The sequence below is a fragment of the Onychostoma macrolepis genome, chromosome 20 (assembly GCF_012432095.1).
Source record: "Onychostoma macrolepis isolate SWU-2019 chromosome 20, ASM1243209v1, whole genome shotgun sequence".
NCBI classification, from domain to species: domain Eukaryota; kingdom Metazoa; phylum Chordata; class Actinopteri; order Cypriniformes; family Cyprinidae; genus Onychostoma; species Onychostoma macrolepis.
In genome coordinates this window covers 25,993,068-26,013,031 of record NC_081174.1, presented here as the reverse complement: position 1 = coordinate 26,013,031, position 19,964 = coordinate 25,993,068, and the positions used below count along the sequence as shown (strand labels likewise).

Sequence of the window (19,964 nt, the reverse complement as noted above, 5' to 3'; positions counted from 1 at the left end):
TCCCTGATTCATTAGATGTGTTGAATGCACTGTTGTTTCAGCAGGTTAGGTCCTATTAGCTGGGTGTTAGCACTCAACATTTACTTGTCCTTAAGCTATTTGGGAAGAAATAGAAACCTTGTCAGGTTACACAGTCTAAAACCCCCATTGTTTGAGAGCTGTCACATCAGAAATGGAGAGTTATTGCATGCTGTAACTCTATCTGTGAACAGGTGTGAAAGCGCTAAACTTGAAGCGTGAACAATGAATTTGAGTTGAATTAGAAGCAATTTGTATCTTTTATTGCCATATTTATTGCCATATTCTCAATGCAATGCCATTTATGTTTCTAGAATTTATAACAAAATATATATATATACAGTGGGGCAAAAAAGTATTTAGTCAGTCACCAATTGTGCAAGTTCTTCCACTTAAAAAGATGAGAGAGGCCTGTAATTTTCATCATAGGTATACCTCAACTATGAGAGACAAAATGAGAAAAAAAAATCCAGAAAATCACATTGTAGGATTTTTAAAGAATTAATTGGTAAATTCCTCGGTAAAATAAGTATTTGGTCACCTACAAACAAGCAAGATTTCTGGCTCTCACAGACCTGTAACTTCTTCTTTAAGAGGCTCCTCTGTCCTCCACTCGTTACCTGTATTAATGGCATCTGTTTGAACTCGTTATCAGTATAAAAGACACCTGTCCACAACCTCAAACAGTCCAACTCCAAACTCCACCATGGCCAAGACCAAAGAGCTGTCAAAGGACACCAGAAACGAAATTGTAGACCTGCACCAGGCTGGGAAGACTGAATCTGCAATAGGTAAGCAGCTTGGTGTGAAGAAATCAACTGTGGGAGCAATTATTAGAAAATGGAAGACATACAAGACCACTGATAATCTCCCTCGATCTGGGGCTCCACGCAAGATCTCACCCCGTGGGGTCAAAATGATCACAAGAACTGTGAGCAAAAATCCCAGAACCACACGGGGGGACCTCAAATCCTGCAGTGCCAGACGTGTCCCCCTGCTTAAGCCAGTACATGTCCGGGCCGTCTGAAGTTTGCTAGAGAGCATTTGGATGATCCAGAAGAGGATTGGGAGAATCAGATGAAACCAAAATAGAACTTTTTGGTAAAAACTCAACTTGTCATGTTTGGAGGAGAAAGAATGCTGAGTTGCATCCAAAGAACACCATACCTACTGTGAAGCATGGGGGTGGAAACATCATGCTTTGGGGCTGTTTTTCTGCAAAGGGACCAGGACGACTGATCCGTGTAAACGAAAGAATGAATGGGGCCATGTATCGTGAGATTTTGAGTGAAAACCTCCTTCCATCAGCAAGGGCATTGAAGATGAAACGTGGCTGGGTCTTTCAGCATGACAATGATCCCAAACACACCGCCCGGGCAACGAAGGAGTGGCTTCGTAAGAAGCATTTCAAGGTCCTGGAGTGGCCTAGCCAGTCTCCAGATCTCAACCCCATCGAAAAGTTGAAAGTCCGTGTTGCCCAGCGACAGCCCCAAAACATTACTGCTCTAGAGGAGATCTGCATGGAGGAATGGGCCAAAATACCAGCAACAGTGTGTGAAAACCTTGTGAAGACTTACAGAAAACGTTTGACCTCTGTCATTGCCAACAAAGGGTATATAACAAAGTATTGAGATGAAATTTTGTTATTGACCAAATACTTATTTTCCACCATAATTTGCAAATAAATTCTTTAAAAATCCTACAATGTGATTTTTTTTTTTTCTGGGGGGTTTTTTTCTTCTCATTTTGTCTCTCATAGTTGAGGTATACCTATGATGAAAATTACAAAATTACAGGCCTCTCATCTTTTTAAGTGGGAGAACATGCACAATTGGTGGCTGACTAAATACTTTTTTGCCCCACTGTATATTTTTAATGAACAAAATGTAAGTATTTATTTCAAATTAGAATTGATTTATAAAAATATTTGTTTTTATATTATTTTACAATTTTAATTATTTTATTTCCTACAGCTTTTTTTTCACGTTTTTTTTCCATATCAAGGAATCAAGGATTTCTTCCTTGGTTATGTTTATACAGCAGCCAACATGACAGTTGTGGTACACAGATGATCTCTCTTGACAAGCCATTAATTTTCCAGGTTCATGAAAGTGTTTTGTTGTTGAATAGAAAACAATTTGTCTCATTGTTTGGGCCTTTAGAAAACAGAATGTCTAGTACAAGAATTTTCAAATCCTGGGAAAATCCAACTACAGTAAATACAGAACTGTGAGGATCACTTTACACCTCAAATACTGCTATTAGTGTTTGTTGAGAAATAACCGGAATATTTCACCTCCAGCACTCTGGACAGCGCTAGTTTAGCTTAATATGTGATAGACTCCATGAAGTGGGTTATACGTGACAGAATACCAAACATTCCTGTGAAATTCCCAGTAAAATCATGATGAGCTTTAGCCACCGCTTCAGCTGCTCTTCTGAAGTGTATTGGTTACTACAGCAGCAGCAGCATTGTCTCAGACTGACCAGTGTATCAGTGTTTTCTTAGTTGTGACATATTGTTGATTTTAAGGGTCCTAATGACAGAAAAATGTCCCTTGACCCCAGTACCAATTGCGTGAAAACTATTTGACCTTTGACCTGGAAATCTAAAGACCCCAGGGTATTTTAAATAGACAGATTGCAGCACACTTATTTAGCAATAATTTATCTGTTTAGTTGTACAAGCAATCATACTGTAGGCCTAATACGCATTTTCTATTCAGCTGAAAGTTGTTGTTTATTATTCAAATGACGGGAGATTTTTGAATTTTGCTTCTGTGAGACAGAAGAGACCAGACAATGTAATTATGTAGATAAGATATATATTGCGGTCACTGTCTCAGAAGATTTAGGCTTTATTGTGTTATTAAATAGCCTATGCACTCAAATCTAAAATAGAAACAAAAATATACTTTTATTTGTAAAACCAGAACAGTTTGATGACTAAATTTAAGGGACATTAATCTACCTGTAGGAACGATTCATAAGGAGTTATTGGTCTCTGGTGTAGAGATCAAAACGCCTCGTTTCGTACAGGTTCGATTCCCGGAGGAGTCGTTTATTTGAGCCGATTCTTTTTAGCGATTCACGCACCGATTTGCAGTGTTTCTAACCACACGAACTTCAACTTTCATGGTAACACGATGAGGTAAGAAACATCTTAGAAACACAACGTAATATTTGACTTTTTTCAAAACATTAAGTCAACATAAAACAAAGCATAGACTATGTTTACTGACACGTTCAAGATCCCAGTTAGGATGCCAGCATGAAACTGGAAGACGTCTAAAATGTCTGAAGTAAACTGACTAGATTAAATTGAGTAAATTGACTAAATTTAGACCCATTTTTGGGGAGGGGAACCTTGTCGCTGATTTAGGGAATGACCTGCTAGATTCAAAACACACCTACCAGCTTATATTGTTGTGCAAGTGTTATGTTCGAGGATTTTTCAACACGTAAATATTTATTTTGCTGCAAGCAAGAATGTTGTGCGCTCATACAAATGAATCGACTCACTGAACCATTCATGATTCTAATGAACCGAATCTCTAAAGCGAATCAGAGTCGTGCGTAAAGACAGAGTACAGAACATAAAAGCAGCTCAGTGCGCTTCAGCCGGACTCGACGCGGAGCTTCATTTTCTGTCTGTGCACGCCGAGCCAGCGCTTTATTTCAAATGAAGCGTCCTCTCATTCCGCTAATAAGTTTTTATACGTGATATAACAGCTGTCTTCGCCATGAGCTGCTTGGATGTCATGTATCAAGTTTATGGTCCACCTCAGCCTTATTTTGCCGCAGCATACACACCGTATCACCATCAGGTATGTTCACGTTTAAGTTAACTTTATTATGCTTCTGTTGTGTGAGAAGAAAAAGCATTTTCATTTTATTTTACAGCAGTTCTGTTTGTTTTGATTTTGTTTGAATCCTTGCGCGCAACTTTCTTGGACTTGTTGCGCCTGTAATCTTGACCAAACAGTTTTACATTTTTAAAATGGAAAACAAAACAAGAAACATGTATATATATGACATGACATATATACATGTTTGTTTTTAATCATTTTAAATGTACACACACTGTATATTGACTGACTGCATATATTATGTTATATGATCAGTATGTATGACATATTAACTTGATTATTAACTTATTATTAACTATTAAGCAAAATGTGCTTTTAATCTTTCTGAAATTGTTTTAATTTGAAGCGTATTTTTTTATACTGTTTTATAAGCTTGTCCTTAATAACAAGAAGAGAAAAATGGATTGAAAACAGATTTTCTGTATTTTATAGATTTCATGTTGTTATCATAAATGAATATTTAGTGTGGAAATACTGGCATGTGTAATGCTTTATGGCGAGTATATTTCTTTGTATATATGTGCTAGTGTTTAAAAAGAACTGAAGTTTTGAAACGTTATATGAACACAAATTTGCGCAACAGCAAGCACACTGATGTAATACATGACTATACTGATTCCCTATGTCGGTCTGTGTATAAATAGAATGTATGTGAGTGTAATTCTGTATCATTTAAATAATATCAGAGTTGAATGTAAATTGATTTTGCCATTTTTTACATGCTTTCAGAAACTGGCATTTTACTCGAAAATGCAAGAATCCCCAGAAACAGTGAGCGGAAGCAGCTCTTCTTTTTCTAACCTCTCCGGGCCACCTATAAAAGAGGAGGACTGCGCCCGGGAGAAAGATCACCCGCCAGAGGCTGAGTACATCAGCTCCAGATGTGTGCTATTCACGTATTTCCAAGGGGACATCAGTTCGGTGGTGGATGAACATTTTAGTCGGGCTTTGAGTCAGTCCAGTAGTTATGCATCTGGATCCACCAACAGCAAGACCGCAAGAGGTGCATCGTCCTGGAGAGGTGGGAATCTGATGCAACCTGCATTATCATTTATCCTATAATTCATATATGTTTTATTTGCATCCTTTATGACTGCACAGCTTTTAGTCACGGGCATGATTTTACTTTTTTGCATTGTATAGATAGATAGATAGTAAAAGCTAATAGAAATTACCTTAAAATATACAAATAATTAGGACAATTTTTAAATTTAATTTCTTGCATCCTTTATGAATGCACAGCTATTAGTCATGACAATGGATAAAATTGTGTCAAGATCAATAGATAGATTTTTAAGATCTAATGCTAATTAGTTAAAATATGTTAAAATGTTATATATTAAAATGTCATGACAATTATCACAATTTTATTAATATTATAATTTTGTAAGATCAACAGATAGATTTTTGAAAAAAAGTAATGCAAATTCATTAAAATATGATATAGAGATAATTAGGACATCATTTTTACAATCAGTAATGATTGCATAACTATTAGTCATCACAACAGGCACAATTTTATTTTATATTTTTATTTTTGGATTGTTTCAGTATCAATAGGCAGAGTTTTAAAAGCTAATGCATATTAGTTAAATTAGGATATACAGATAATTAGGACATACTTTTTTTTACAATCATTAATCATTCCAATGGGCAGTTTTATTTTGTTTGTTTTTTTGGTTCAATATCAATTGATAGATTTTTTTAAAAAAGATAATGCAAATTAAATTGCATTTATGTTTGGTGAATACAAATGTGTGGGCATTTAATTTTAATCTCAAACAAAATATTGAATGGTTCATAATATTGTATATTGTAATGTAGAACATCTAAATGTTTCCCTCCCCAGACGGATCATTCCCTATGAGCCAGAGAAGCTTCCCTCCCTCTTTCTGGAACAGTGCATATCAGCCGTCGGTCACAGCATCTCTCAGCAGCGCCCTGGGTTCCTCCCACACAGATCTTCCCTTCCCAGCGGACCCGTACTCCACCGCATCTCTGCACAGCCACCTTCACCAAGCCACCCCAGAGCCCTGGCACCCCTCTCACCACCATCACCCTTACTCGCTCAGCGGAGCCATCGGCACCCAGGGGTCCGCTTACCCCCGGCCCTCCATGCACGACATGTACGGAACGCACTTTGACCCCCGTTACAGCTCTCTGCTCGTGCCCTCGGTGCGGCCACATAGACTTCCTCCAGCCACGGTTCCCGCACCTGGAGCCTCGCCATGCGATATCAGCAAGAGCGAGCCGGGCAGCTCGGCATGGACCGGAGCTTTCACAGCAGCGAGCTCTGATATGAGTCTGAACATGGATACAGGTGTGAACTGCATGCAATCTACATACAGCAGCAGTGCTTATTCACATGGGCTGCACTTAAAAAAGTATGGATGTCACTGCATTTGAAAACAAAATATCAAATCAAAAGGCATTTATTTTAAAGCATAGAACACTTTGTAAGCAAAACATGTCACGAAAAACAAAGTTTTGGCTTTATAATAATGAAAAAAGTCATTTCGTGTCACTTTCTGGTTGCCAGATGTTAATAGAAATTATGCACAGAGTTCACAAAGGATCAAAAATACAGTAAAAACTGTTAAATATTATTATATTTAAAATAAATGTTTTCTATTTTAATATAATGTCAAATGTAATTTATTCCTCTGATGGCAAAGCTGAATTTTCAGCATCATTACTCCAGTCTTCAATGTCATTTGATCCTTCAGAAATCAATATGCTGATTTGCTGCTCAAGAAATATTTATTAATATCAATGTCGAAAACAATTCTGCTTAATTCTGCTGTGATACATTTTTCAGGATTATTTGCTGAATAGAAAGCATTTATTTTAAAATAGAGTTCTTTTGTAACATTATAAATGTCTTTACTGTCAATTTGATCAATTTCATGCATCCTTACCCACTTTTAAAAAAATCTTACTGACCCCAAACTTTTGAACATAATGTAGTTAATGTGATAAACTAAACCTGTGGTTACTGTGTCTGGACACCTGTGTGAATTTTAGGAGAACTGACATCATACATTTACCAAAATCACCTTGACATCTGTTCAAATAATTGTGAAGAAAGTTATTTCAGAGAAAAGCTCCAGTATGATTTGTCTGCAAATGCCATTCAGTTAAATATTTTGTTATATATTGCAGTGACATAAAGCGTCTAAATAGATTTTAGGGCCACCGTAGGTTAAAAGCGTCGGCTCAAAAACCTCAAGCATATAATGTAAAAACAATAATGTCTAAGAGCTTCTTGAAGTACATATTCTGACTTTTAAATCTAGTTATCTTCAAGGTTTTTGACTTTGATCTTTGCTCTGCTGACATATTCGTTCCTCACTTTTCACTCACTCTTCAATGCTTTCTTTGCCTCAAGTCTTCTCACTTCTCTATATTTGCTGCTTGTTTTCCCTCTCCTCATTTCTTTATCCTTTTCTTCCTTTTCATTCTTCCTCTCAGGTCTACAGAGCCAGGATAAGAGCAAGGACTTGTACTGGTTTTAGTGCCCTGCGGCTGCTTCTTTCTCCGCTGGCTTGTCTTTCTCTGGCTTTTCTGTAACAGATTCTCGTCTCACTTGCAGCTCGGCGCTACACCCTCTGCAGCGGGACCATCCTAAGCTGAACCCTTCGGATGAATGCAAAACTCTATCTCTCTCTCAATAGAGAAAAGACTGTAAAGAGGAGCAAACATGCTGTAGTGGTGTGACTAGCAGCTGCTCTCACCCCTTCCCTCCCCCGACCCTCAGCGAAACGGACCCAAAATGAGATTTTCAAAAAAGGACAAACGTTACTTCAAGGGGACGAACTTGCAGAAAAGACGGACCGGCTATATGAAATGACAGAGTTTCTGACGCAAGAGCAGCATTCCCTATCATCTCTGAAGACAGAGAGCGGCTATTTGAAGCCACTTGACTCTATCTATATTGCTTTCAGCACCTGTCACCGACAACTGTTGTGGAACTTAGCAGACGGCACTGTGCGCCGTTTGACCGAGCGAGCGCCCTGGATTTCATTAAACAGGCGTTTTGTTGTATCTGGACACACGGCGAAAGGGAACAACTGGTTTGGCTTTTCATTTGTTTCTGAGGAGTGGTGTGGGTTCAACACCATTAAGCTGTACTGTATATACTTTATGTGTCTTAGTGTGTCCAGTGCTACACGTAGCAAACAGCATGACAGAAATATTGATTCTTTCATTTGTACTTTTTTAACAACCACTTTCAGTCACCGTCAGCCTATAGGGTGACGTCTCACCACGGTGTATTTGAATGTATGACATGTAATATATTACCTTTGAAAGTATTTTTCCAGTGCATTGAGGAGAATGAGGCGTTGTCTGTTTTTATCAGTTGTCTATCTTCATCCTACGAAACAAAAATGGAAATAAAACCAGGCGATACACACTTTTTGCTGCTCTTAAGTGTTTTAGAGAAAGCTTGTTAAATTGCAAACTTGAGTATAGAGAGGCATCTTTTCATACCAGGCACATCTTGAAATTTATTTCTGCTTGCTTTAGGCTCTTAAGAAAGAAACAAAAGTCTATTATGAATTTGCTGCAACCTTCAAAAGCGATCAGAGATTAAATTCTTTATTTTAATATCAATTTTTCTGCATCAATATGTATGCAACATGACTAGGAATGTGAACATGGGCTACTTTTAATCTGTGTGATGTTCACTCGGCCATGGGAAGCGAGAAAGAAAGCGGGAGAGTGAATGTTATCATGCTGCCATTTGATCCTTTTTTTTTTTTTTTTGGTTGTGGTTGCAGTGAATACCGGACAGCTGTAGATTAATATTGGCTTTTGACAACAGCAATGATGGACAAGAGATGTGTGGCCAGGGGTTTCTCTTGCTTGAGTGGGTAAAACAAAGGCCTCTTTTTTGAAAGCAGCACTGAAGAGCGTCCTAAAGTGCTGGGAGTGCATGAAAAACTCAAGGAGTTCATATGGCAGATTAAGTCACATTTCAAAATGTAGAATTGGTGTAAGCAGTTACTAAGCCAACTTGTTTCTGTGACAACAAAGTACAGTATAGGTATTTTATAAATGATGACATTGAAACTCTGGTCACTCTGGTTGTATTTGTAGCCTGTTTGTGTCCCTTGAGTTCAAAGTTGAGTTAATTGTATTTGTCATATGTGCTACAATATTCAGTCAGTACTTTTAGCTCTAGGCTATAAGAAAAAAATTCAATTGCACAGAAAAAAATGAGGGCTAGAAAAACTGCAAGTGTAGAGGATGTCACAATTTATTTTTGAATGTCAGTTTCTGTATAAACATTTTGTATGAACATACTTTCTGTATAGATCTGGACCTTTAGCGGGGGCTGGGGCATGCTGTCACACAATATGGGTTCTGCTGGTCCTAATATAGGACTTAGGCCTAATATAATTTTTTATTTTTTTATCATTTATTTTTGGCTTAGGCCTAATATAATTTTTTTATTTTTTTTATCATTTATTTTTGGCTTAGGCCTAATATAATTTTTTTATTTTTTTTATCATTTATTTTTGGCGTGCAAAAATGTTAGTTTGGAGTAGGCTACAGAATTCACAAAAATACTCGATGTTTTAAGCCAACATAAAAAGATTGTGTAATTGGACTTTTGACTTCACTGACCACATCCCAGTGTGAAAAAGAATGGGTGAGTATCATTATTAATTAATTAACGATTACATTATATACAATAAAGTAGACATGCAAATGCTAATGTGCTCATAAATCTGTAAACATATGATTACACAAAGCTGCCTGTCACATTATCTCTGCCCGGTAACTCCGCGCCAATATTAGCATGACCGGACTATTTCGAGCCGCGCCGCAGCGAAGTGCGCGCGATTACTAACAGAGCGACAGACACTCGATATCCGCCGTTTCACTGACTGGAGGATTTGTGATGGTGATGCATAATCTCGAGGCAGTAGCTCATAAATTACCGAACACTAATTAGGGGTGAGAGGCCGAGCTGTCAGTCACATTATCCCAAAAATTCGAACGCAACTCCCGTGTACTTTTTTGGAGTGGCGTCGAGGAATCCGCGGCCAGTTGTCACTTTGCCCACCGTTTGTGGAAGGGACCGTCATCAGCCATGTGAAAGGTCAGCTCCCCACACTTTCAAAAACAGATCAACAGGCCTCTGGCATTTTAATCAGCTTGAGTCTAATGTTCTCTATCAATCAAATAGTTAAGTTAAATGACCATGTGATAACTCTCATGCTCTGCCTAGTAAAATTATTATTGGTTGGGCTCTGGTTTTTAACACATTTACAATGTTTTACAACCCTGAGATGTGCACAACACTAAGTGCATTAATAAAATATTAAATTGACAAATTGTTATATTTTATTAAATAGTTATATAAAACACATATATCATATAAGGTGAATAGAAATGTATATTTTATTTTTACACACAATATTTTATACTATATTTAATTAAATAAATGTAATTATATAAATAAAGGAATATAGGCCTACCATAATCACATATCATATATAGAATGTATATAAATAAATGTAATATTTTATATAATAGTTTTACACGCACACACTTTAAAATAATTTCATCTATAAACAGATAGGCTATACAATAATTACATATGTCGTATGTAAAATGTATAAATGAATGTAATATTTTAATTTAAACAGACATATAGGCCTACCATAATCACAAATCAAATATATATATATAAATAAATGTAATATTTTATATATTAAATATGTAATATATATATATATATATATATATATATATATGTAATATTTTATTTATATATATTTTTACACACACTTTATATAATTTATAAATCTAATTATAAAAATATATAATATTTTAATTTATAAACAAACAGGCTATACAATAATATATTTTTCATGTTTTTAATGTTTTATTATATAAACTAATACAATATATTTTGTTTAAACACATATATCATAAAATGTATATAAATAAATGTAATACATTAATATTACCATATTAAATAATATTACAGACTCACACTCATGTAAACAGGAGATTTCTGCCAGCTGTTTAGATAAACACTTACCTATAGTAATTGTACAACTTAATTATCAAAAGATACGCTACTTCTTTTCTTTGGAAACTGCATTTAAAATCCACTTGGCTGGAACATCTGAAGAGGCACATGCAGTCTGAACGAGCATGAAACTTCTGGATGCTGTCGTGCTGTAGCTCTCCTTCATTTGTCCGAATGAATGCACTCAACTACAAAGCATTACAGCTTCCAGCTATCATTTATTCTATAATAAGCGACCAGAGCTGTCATCAGAATTCTGCCAAACCCAATCTCAGTGTATCGGCAGTGGTAATCCAACCTCAATAGTCAAGATGCGAATGTAAACACACGTTGGCCAAATCACAGAGGGAATTGTTTTTTTATTTAGCCTCTGTATAAACTCACACAATTTGAGCTGCACAAACACTGCGGGCAGCGATGGGCACTGCGCCATAGCTCAGCTTACTGTTAATAAAACAACTCAACCCTAATGCTAAATCATTCTCGGGAGATGAGTATGTTAAAAGATCTTTGTAGTTCTGCTAGCATTGACCCACCTTTGGCTCCCACAGGCATAATTTACACAAAAATACTTGTTTATGTTTGTAAGAAGTCCTTATGCTCACAAGTGCTGCACTAATTTGATCATAAATACAGTAATATGTGAATGTTTCCAATTTTAATATATTTCAAATGTAATTTATTCCTGTGATGTCAAAGCTGAAGTTTCAGCATCATTATTCCAGTCTTCAGAGTCACATGATCCTTCAGAAATCAATCTAATATGCTGATTTGCAGCTCAAGGAATTCTTATTATTAAAACTATTAAACAGTTATGTTGCTTTTTTTTCTCGGAATTCATGATCATTGTTTCAGGATTTTTTGAAAAAGAAAAAAAAAGCATTTATTTGAGATATCCATCAATCCATCCTTTATTTTTTTCAGGAAAAAAATAAGTAAATAATAATAGTAAAAGAAAAGTTAAGTGAACTTGACAATTCACTTAAATTATTATTTTTTAAATTATTATTTACTTAATAATTTTAAGGCAAGGGGTTTCCTCAATTTTTTTAAGTTAAGTCAACTTATCACTTTTTACAGTGTAGAAGAAATCTAATGTCTTTACTGTCAGTTTGGATCAATTTAATGCATCCTTGCTTAATAAAAGTGTTAATTTCTTTAAAAATATTCTTTAAAAATTATAATATGGCTTCAGAGGACTTGGAATATAGTGCTTGATTCATATGGACTATACTATTATGAGACTTTCCCACTGTAAAAATTGATAAGTTGACTTAACTTAAAAAAATTGAGGAAACCCGTTGCCTTAAAATTTTTAAGGAAATTATAATTAAAAAAATAAGTTAAGTGAATTGTTAATTTCACTTAACTTTAAAAAAAAAAAAAATTATTATTTACTTAATAATTTTAAGGCAACGGGTTTCCTCAACTTTTTTAAGTTAAGTCAACTTATCACTTTTTACAGTGTCGTGGTTTTTGTCATTTTTTGAGCTTGACACTTCCACATCATATGGGTTTGGAATGACACGAGGGTGAATAAACGATGACAGAATGTTCATTTTTAACCTGAACTGCTCCTTTAAGATCTCATGTTGTACCCTCATGACAACCAATTGAGCATGTCACCTCTTTCTTGTGTGGTCTTTTCTGAAACAGTTGCAAGTGGAGTAAAGGATGAGGGTTGTGGTTTTTATCTCTTTCTCTTTGCAGGCGGAAGAGGCAGATGTTGGAGTGTGTGTGATAACATCTCGCCCTAGTGGTTGAGGAATGTGAACCTCGCTAATGCCAGAGCTGAAGGCCAAGCTCTATATGACATTCAGAACATCCACAAGTGCCACATGGCTGTCAATTTTCACACCCCTGCTGGTGGTATTTTTCACATTAGCCAACATAAGCAGTAAGTATTTGAATACAGACATCTGATGCACAGCTTCAATGTACAGATCACAAAGATAGATTTGCATAGTTAATTTGTTATTTTTTGACAAGACTCAAATGTTGCTGGGAATGCTGTGGCCTTTCTGTATCAAGGGCATTACCGCTGCGCCACAGCTCTGAGGTAATACTGTTAATCTAGCTAATTAATTAGTACAAAACCATGTTCAAACTATTTGGAGCATGTCACAGGATTGATTTTACAATTTTAATTATGAGGGTAATGACTTCTTTAAGGTCGGAGAGCTGCGGAGATGTTTTAATGGATGGAGAATGCCGCTGATCCCACATCTAAGACCAGCAGGTTTGTGAAACCTTTATCTTTGGCCTAAACCCCAAAGCTTGGATCTGTCACTCATCAGGAGAGAACAGACAACACAGTGCTCCTCCTGAACAAACATCAGACCTTTGACTTCAAACAGGTCTTTTGTAATGCCACATAAACAGTGAAGGAAGCATTTTTTACTAATATTACTTATATTAGTGAATTTAAATACTAATACAAGTATTATATTATATCATAAAATTATATTTAAAAAAAATTAAATATAAAGTATTAACGTAATAAAGTATCTCAGTATACCTACAGAATAAATTAGAATAAATAAATTTAGAAACTGAATTTTGTGACCTTTATGTTATAGGATCTATACAGCGTTGTTTCAACAAAAATAACTTATAAATTCACATGATTTAAATAAAGAGATTGTATTGTGTTATAATTAGTGCTGTCAAACGATTAATCGCATCCAAATAAAGTTTTTGTTTACATAATATATGAGTGTGTACTATGTATATTTATTATGTATATATAAATACAAACACATGCATGTATATATTTAAGAAAAATATGTTATGTTTGTATATTAAATATATTTATATATAATATAAACGTAAATATTTTCAAAATATATACTGTGTGTGTGTGTTTTATATATACATAATAAATAAACACTGTACACACACATATATTATGTAAACAAAAACTTTTATTTTGATGTGATTAATTGTTTGACAGCACTAATTATAATATTATATTATAAATACGTTATATTTTCAAAATATACGAAAACTGCCTAAAAATATTTGTAGGAAACACATATTTTGAAATATATTTTAAACCACATTTAAGCAAGTATATCTATAACCATAGAAATAATTAGAATAAATAAACAAAAACTATTATACAAAGTGATTTCAACAATATTAACATATATATAAATATATTATATTATAAATACATTTCAGTATCTCAGTATAACAACAGAAATAATCTTCGGCCTTCAACAAAAATTGTGTGCTTTCAGCAAAATTAACAGATATATAAATTCACTAATTCAAGTCAAAGTATTGTATCTGATACCACGACTGTTGCATAGTACAACCACAATCATTTTTGTGAATGATTTCTAAATCAGAGATTTTTTTTGTTCAATAAAGACTACACACATAAATGAAATATATAATATCTAAAATGATATCTAATTTATTAATTTCATCACTATGTTAAAATATCTCGGCTTAAGGGTTTTCACTATAATCAAATTCCACTCAACTGGCCTTGAATGTGTGGAGATAACTCTTACTTTTAAGCATCTAGGAGATGATGTTGTGTCTGAAGTGCGAAGCTTAGATATCGCATTTCACTCCAGTGCACAGTGTTTGGCTTTTCACCGAAGCTGAACACCTTACAGCAGCAAATGAATCCAAAGGTCTTGATCTGGGAATTCCTCACATAACTGTTGTGCTTTGCTACAGTTCTTCTGATGGAGAACACAAAGCCTTCGGATTCAAATAGGACTTTGTTCTGTTCACGGCAGGCATTTGTCAAGGGGTTAGGTGGCATATGAAAGATTTCAAAAGCAGGGTAAATGGGACGAATAATCACAAGCCTGCTTGAACCAATATGTGAATTCAACAGGGCTCTTCCACGACTGTGTTTAGTTTGCTAACATTTCCCATGCTATAAATTCACGTCATCCCCTGGCAGTGTAAGCGCCACGATAGACTTTAAATGAATGTGAGAACACATGTAAACACAGAACATTTGGTCCGACCCAAAGCTCATTGCTGAAATACAAGCATCAACAAATCCATTGCCAGCTTACATTAACCAATCCGAGAATGTGCAAGCATTTTGTCACTTCTACAACTACTGATTGGAAATATGGATTTTTAGGCGAAACAGAGACCAAAACGGTCAAGTTCCTGCTGTCAAAACCGTCTACCGTGGCGTAGAAGCAAAACATACAGCAGAGTGACTTTCACTGAGTTTTGTTTATGGTTCTCTGTGGCTAATTCAATGTCATGTCATTTATTCAGTGAAAATGTTAACAAAGCACACAGTAATATGTCTATTTCAAGTTAACATTTTTCAGCATACCAGGATCAGACAGATTAAATAACCTCAAGTCCCAAATAGCTGCTTTTACCTGCAGATGATGACAGACACATGATGTCTGTGTGAGAATGAAGAGTCATTCGTTGAACAATTGCTTTCTGTCAGTGAGATGTTTTTTCATAAAATAAGCAATAGTTTGTGGGAATCTTTTTTTGTCATGTCACACTTATCTAAGGCAGCGTTAAAAGTAGCGTGTTGCACATTGAGAACAAACAGATTAAAGGAACAGAACATTCTAGAACATTAAAAACAGAAAGGGTAAATAGTGCTCGTGTGGTTATTCCTATTTCAGGACCACCTTCGCATGTTCGTACCAAGGGCCTTGGGTCTTTTTATGGATCAAGGTTGCTCTGATCACAGTTGGGTGGCTGCTGTCTCACACGTCAGGTTCTTTGTGTTAATAGCAGTGACTTGATCGAGTAACTCAGGCCAACATGGGGGAAGCAAAGCCGTTACCGACTGCCATTTCTGAAGCCATGAAGAAGGCCAGACACTTGGCTTCTGGAGGAACATGCCGCTTTGTTTCATATGTCAAGATGTTATTGATTGTGGTCCTGAAAGGCTGAAAAAATAATACTAAATAATCATTGAACAATTTTGATTATTATCAATACTTAATTCATTTTTCTTTGAAAACATGCCTTGGGAATGTTGACATCACATTCCAGGGTTGAAGGTCATTGCAAAAAAATTTAAAAATAAATGAAAAAAATTATATTTATATGCCCTGGACCACAAAACCAGTCATAAGGGTCAGTTTTTCGAAATAAATAAGCTTTCCATTGATGTAAGGTTTGTTAGGATCGGACAATATGACTTATGACTGGTTTTGTGGTCCAGGGTCACATACATACATACATACATACATACATACATACATACATACATACATACATACATATATACATATATATATATATATATTTTTTTTTTTTAATAATTCAATATATATATATAATTAAATATATATATAATTCTATTTCAAATAAATGCTGTTCGTTTGAACTTTCTATTCATAAACAATACTGAAAAAAAGTTTCCACAAAATATTTCACTAATTTTTCACAAAACATTTTCAACACTGATAATAATTAGAAATGCATTAATGAACACACGATTTCTGAAGAATCATGTGACACTGAAGACTTAAGTAATGACTACTGAAAATTCATCTTTATATTCAAATAGAAAACATCTTTTTTTAAATGGTAATAATATTTCACAATATTACACTTTTTACTGTATTTATAAATGCAGCCTTAGTGGACATAAGGGATATCTTTCAGAAAGATTCTTAAAAAATCTCACTGACCTCAAAATTGTGAACCATATAGTGTATATATGGTTTAGTTTAATTGTTAGCAAAAGTCAATTTATGACATACATATTTCATTATCTGCTTCAGCTTGCCACCTACATGACCAGGTAACCTGATGATAATGGAAATGTTTGTCTCTCAGCATTTTTATCATCTTCATTCACTTTTGTTCAGAAAATTACTGCCTTTGGTTTACTATTGCAGACACACATGTTTGTTTAGTTTGTAGAGAAGATCAGAGGATCTAATATATAACTGCACAGCCCAGGCAGAACCACTGTCAGTCCAGATATATGACTTCTTTCAGGAATGTGTTCACCTCGATCCTGGATCTCAGGATTGAGTGTCAGCCTTTTCAACATCAACAAGCCTCTACCTTCTAACGCTTCAGCACGTCTTCATGTCCCATGACCTCCGGACTCGCAGTGATAAAAGTAAACAAACATTGTCTTACCTGTTCAGGTAACATGAGAGCCACTGACTTCCTGCCGTGGATCCGTTAAGAGCTCACTTCTAACCACCCCTGCCATTAAGGGACGTGCCTTTAGGGTGCAGGGGCTTTACGGGACGGGGGGAGGCTGAGAGGCTACTAATGGACTTCAGATACATTAAGCTGAAAGCAGCAACTGAAGGAGAAAGGGATGGGGGAAAGAGATTTAGGATGAGAAGTGATCTGTAGAGTGTGAAACTGAACTGGTGTGCTTACCTAGAGAAGGTAAACCTCTAGAGAAGGTCACCAGTAAATGTGTTTAATCACCACAGGTGTGTAAGAATGCTTGTGTATCGCTGTCTGTCGAACTTTTGATAATATGCATTCGATTTTAAACTGTCAAATTCATTTAACACTTTTAATGTTGTGTTTCACTTCATGCAAATAAAATGAAAATATTGGAACAGCTCATCAAAGTGATGCTTGGTTTTAAGGGAGATTGGGGCATGTTGTCACACTTTTTACACTAGTGAATATTTCTAATGGGGGCTTTATTTCCAGTTCCTGTAGATACATACTCTAAAGAATTGGATACAAACGCAAATAAAAAATATAATTTTGTGACAACACAATTTTAACTTTTGTGACAACATGCTACAACAGAAGATATACAAAAAAATAAAAAATTGATGCAGAAACACATTTCACTCAGAAACGGCAAGCATATGAATGACTTTTTGGCTTTTTTAAGTCTACGTTTTTTAAGTCAAAAATACAGTAAAAACTGTAATATTATGAAATATTATTGCAATTTTAAATAACGGTTTTCTTTTTTTAATGAATTTTTTAACTGTTATTTATTTCTGTAATGGTAAAGACATCATTCTAGTCTTCATTTAATTCTATAATATTTCTATTCTACCTTCATATGTCATATAGAGCATAATAACAATAAACACAATTGAATTAAGTATATGAGTTGCATTAACTGTTTAACTGTTGAAACTGTGAATATATTGAACAAGTTTGTATTGTTGCTTGCATGTCAACTAAGTTCATGATCAGGTCATGGTGAGTAAGTGCATGCGATCTGATGGATCCCAGTCATGCAGACAGTCACACTTCCACAGCAGTTGTTGCATGTGTTATTTATATGTTCAGTCCTGATGACTAATATTATAATATTAGCATGAAATTTGAAGATATTTCATCAGACCTATGCTGAATGCACATTCAAATCAGATTTGTCTCTATGATTATCTTGAGAAGACATGATGCAATTAAATCAAAAGACTTAGCTTAAATTCCATCATAATTCTCAAATCACATTAAGTGCATAGCCTACTAAGTGATGTAAGATCCATTTCACATTTTGATTATGCGTACTTTGCATGCAGTAAGAAAAAAGCTTGTGTTAAAAAACAAAATGAGGTTTAAATTAAAATCGGAATGCATGGGGGAAATACATATATTTTAGATGATGTAACAAGTCACCATTTCTTTAAAAATATTCTTTATAAATTAAGAATTATTATGTCAGGATTAAGCCATTAAAACAGTGTTAAATAAATCAGGAAATAAAAAACAAATCTTATATATTAAAAATAAAATATAATTACACAGCTTTAATTTATTATATTTTATTTATACTTATTTCATATTATTATATATTAAATTATTTACATTTTAATTATTTAAAAATATAGTTTAAAATACCTTTAAGCAAGTCATACTGTATCGCAATGCTGTCGCTGCTTGAAATGTCATGTCATTTGGAGATTAAATATGAAAGATTGTGATATAAACAGTAGCCGATGTCATAAAAGTGCACATACAGTACGTAATCTGAGGCTTGAAAAGCACAAGCACCCAGACCACTGACTGTCACACACGTAGCTCAAGCTGTGGCCAGGAAAGCAGTACCCACGAACAGGTGGGCATAGCGCCTGTCAAGCGGGCAGAGATTGATGTGACGGGTTACGGTGCTGCTGGGTATTCTCTTTCCGCACAGACAGCTGTGCTGCACTGAAGGGAGATGTGTTGTCTCTTACAGGGACGGGACACACTGGAGCCCTGCAAATTCTCCAGTCAGTTTGAGTCCAAGTACACTCATTCTATTGGTCATTATTTTCACCTTAATATGAGTAGTTTACTGTTTTAACAATCAGTACAAACTAAAAAATATAAATATATAAACACTCCTAAAAATAATGTTTTTTATTGGCATCTGTGGTTCCATGAAGTACCTTTGACATAAATGTTTTCTTTCGGTTCTTTATAGTGGAAATAATGGCTCTTTGAAGATACATAAAATATATCTTTAACAACAATTTTCAACAGTGTTACCCCAGTAGGTGGCGACAAGCGACTGTCTTTTTTAATTATTCAGTGAACCGATTCGTTCAAAAACAATTATTTATTCAGGAACGAAACAAGTTACTGGCCGCTTGAGCGCCAGTATGAGCGCTTCAGAGTGCTTTTGCAGCACAGCGGTTTTTTTTTCTTTTTTTCAGTTGAGACGCTGTGGTTGCTGAAGGTCCACTGAATGGCAGATGCATAGTGAATGAAATGTTTCTCCAAGCATTTATTATTCATAACAATATTGTTGTAGTCCGGCAATTCCATCTAGTAAAGACATAAATACTCAGAGACAAGCAATATTAACTTCTCCATTGTTGTTCAGCCATAGTACAAGCGGAGTGTGAAGGTTGGCTGGTATTAGTCCCTCTCCTCCTCTAGCTGACTATAAAATGAAAGTGATGAGCGCTGCATTTTACCCGAGGTTGAACATTCTTCAACTCTTGGCGCCGAGGAAAAAATGCCCAGGCACTCAGCATGAAAAAGGTTTTAAAAAGCGCGACCCTCCCATTGAAAACAATTGAAAAAATATGCCAGCCTCAGGAAAAAAAGTTCACAAATTCACAAATTCATTCATAATGTGTTGC

General features: G+C 35.2%; 1 protein-coding gene and 1 long non-coding RNA gene across 4 annotated transcripts; both read left to right on the top strand.

The window, feature by feature from the left end:
* The first annotated feature begins 3,032 nt into the window (after positions 1 to 3,032).
* vgll2a (vestigial-like family member 2a) lies at positions 3,033 to 9,418 on the top strand. 3 transcript variants are annotated; one of them, XM_058756158.1, is made up of 5 exons: positions 3,111 to 3,169; positions 3,751 to 3,845; positions 4,617 to 4,908; positions 5,737 to 6,207; positions 7,359 to 9,418. In XM_058756158.1, the coding sequence occupies exons 2-5, from the start codon at positions 3,762 to 3,764 to the stop codon at positions 7,400 to 7,402; spliced, it is 891 nt and encodes a 296-aa protein (XP_058612141.1). In that variant the 5' UTR covers positions 3,111 to 3,169; positions 3,751 to 3,761; the 3' UTR covers positions 7,403 to 9,418. The 3 variants fall into 3 exon arrangements, with proteins under 3 accessions (XP_058612143.1, XP_058612141.1, XP_058612142.1); XM_058756160.1 differs by lacking the exon at positions 3,751 to 3,845 and having other exon boundaries at positions 3,033 to 3,169; XM_058756159.1 differs by lacking the exon at positions 3,111 to 3,169 and having other exon boundaries at positions 3,623 to 3,845; positions 7,480 to 9,416.
* A 307-nt stretch (positions 9,419 to 9,725) lies between these two features.
* LOC131526653 (uncharacterized) lies at positions 9,726 to 13,175 on the top strand. The gene is made up of 4 exons (XR_009267511.1): positions 9,726 to 9,996; positions 12,646 to 12,832; positions 12,925 to 12,994; positions 13,108 to 13,175. It is a non-coding gene; the product is annotated as an uncharacterized LOC131526653 (long non-coding RNA).
* The last annotated feature ends 6,789 nt before the right edge of the window (positions 13,176 to 19,964 follow it).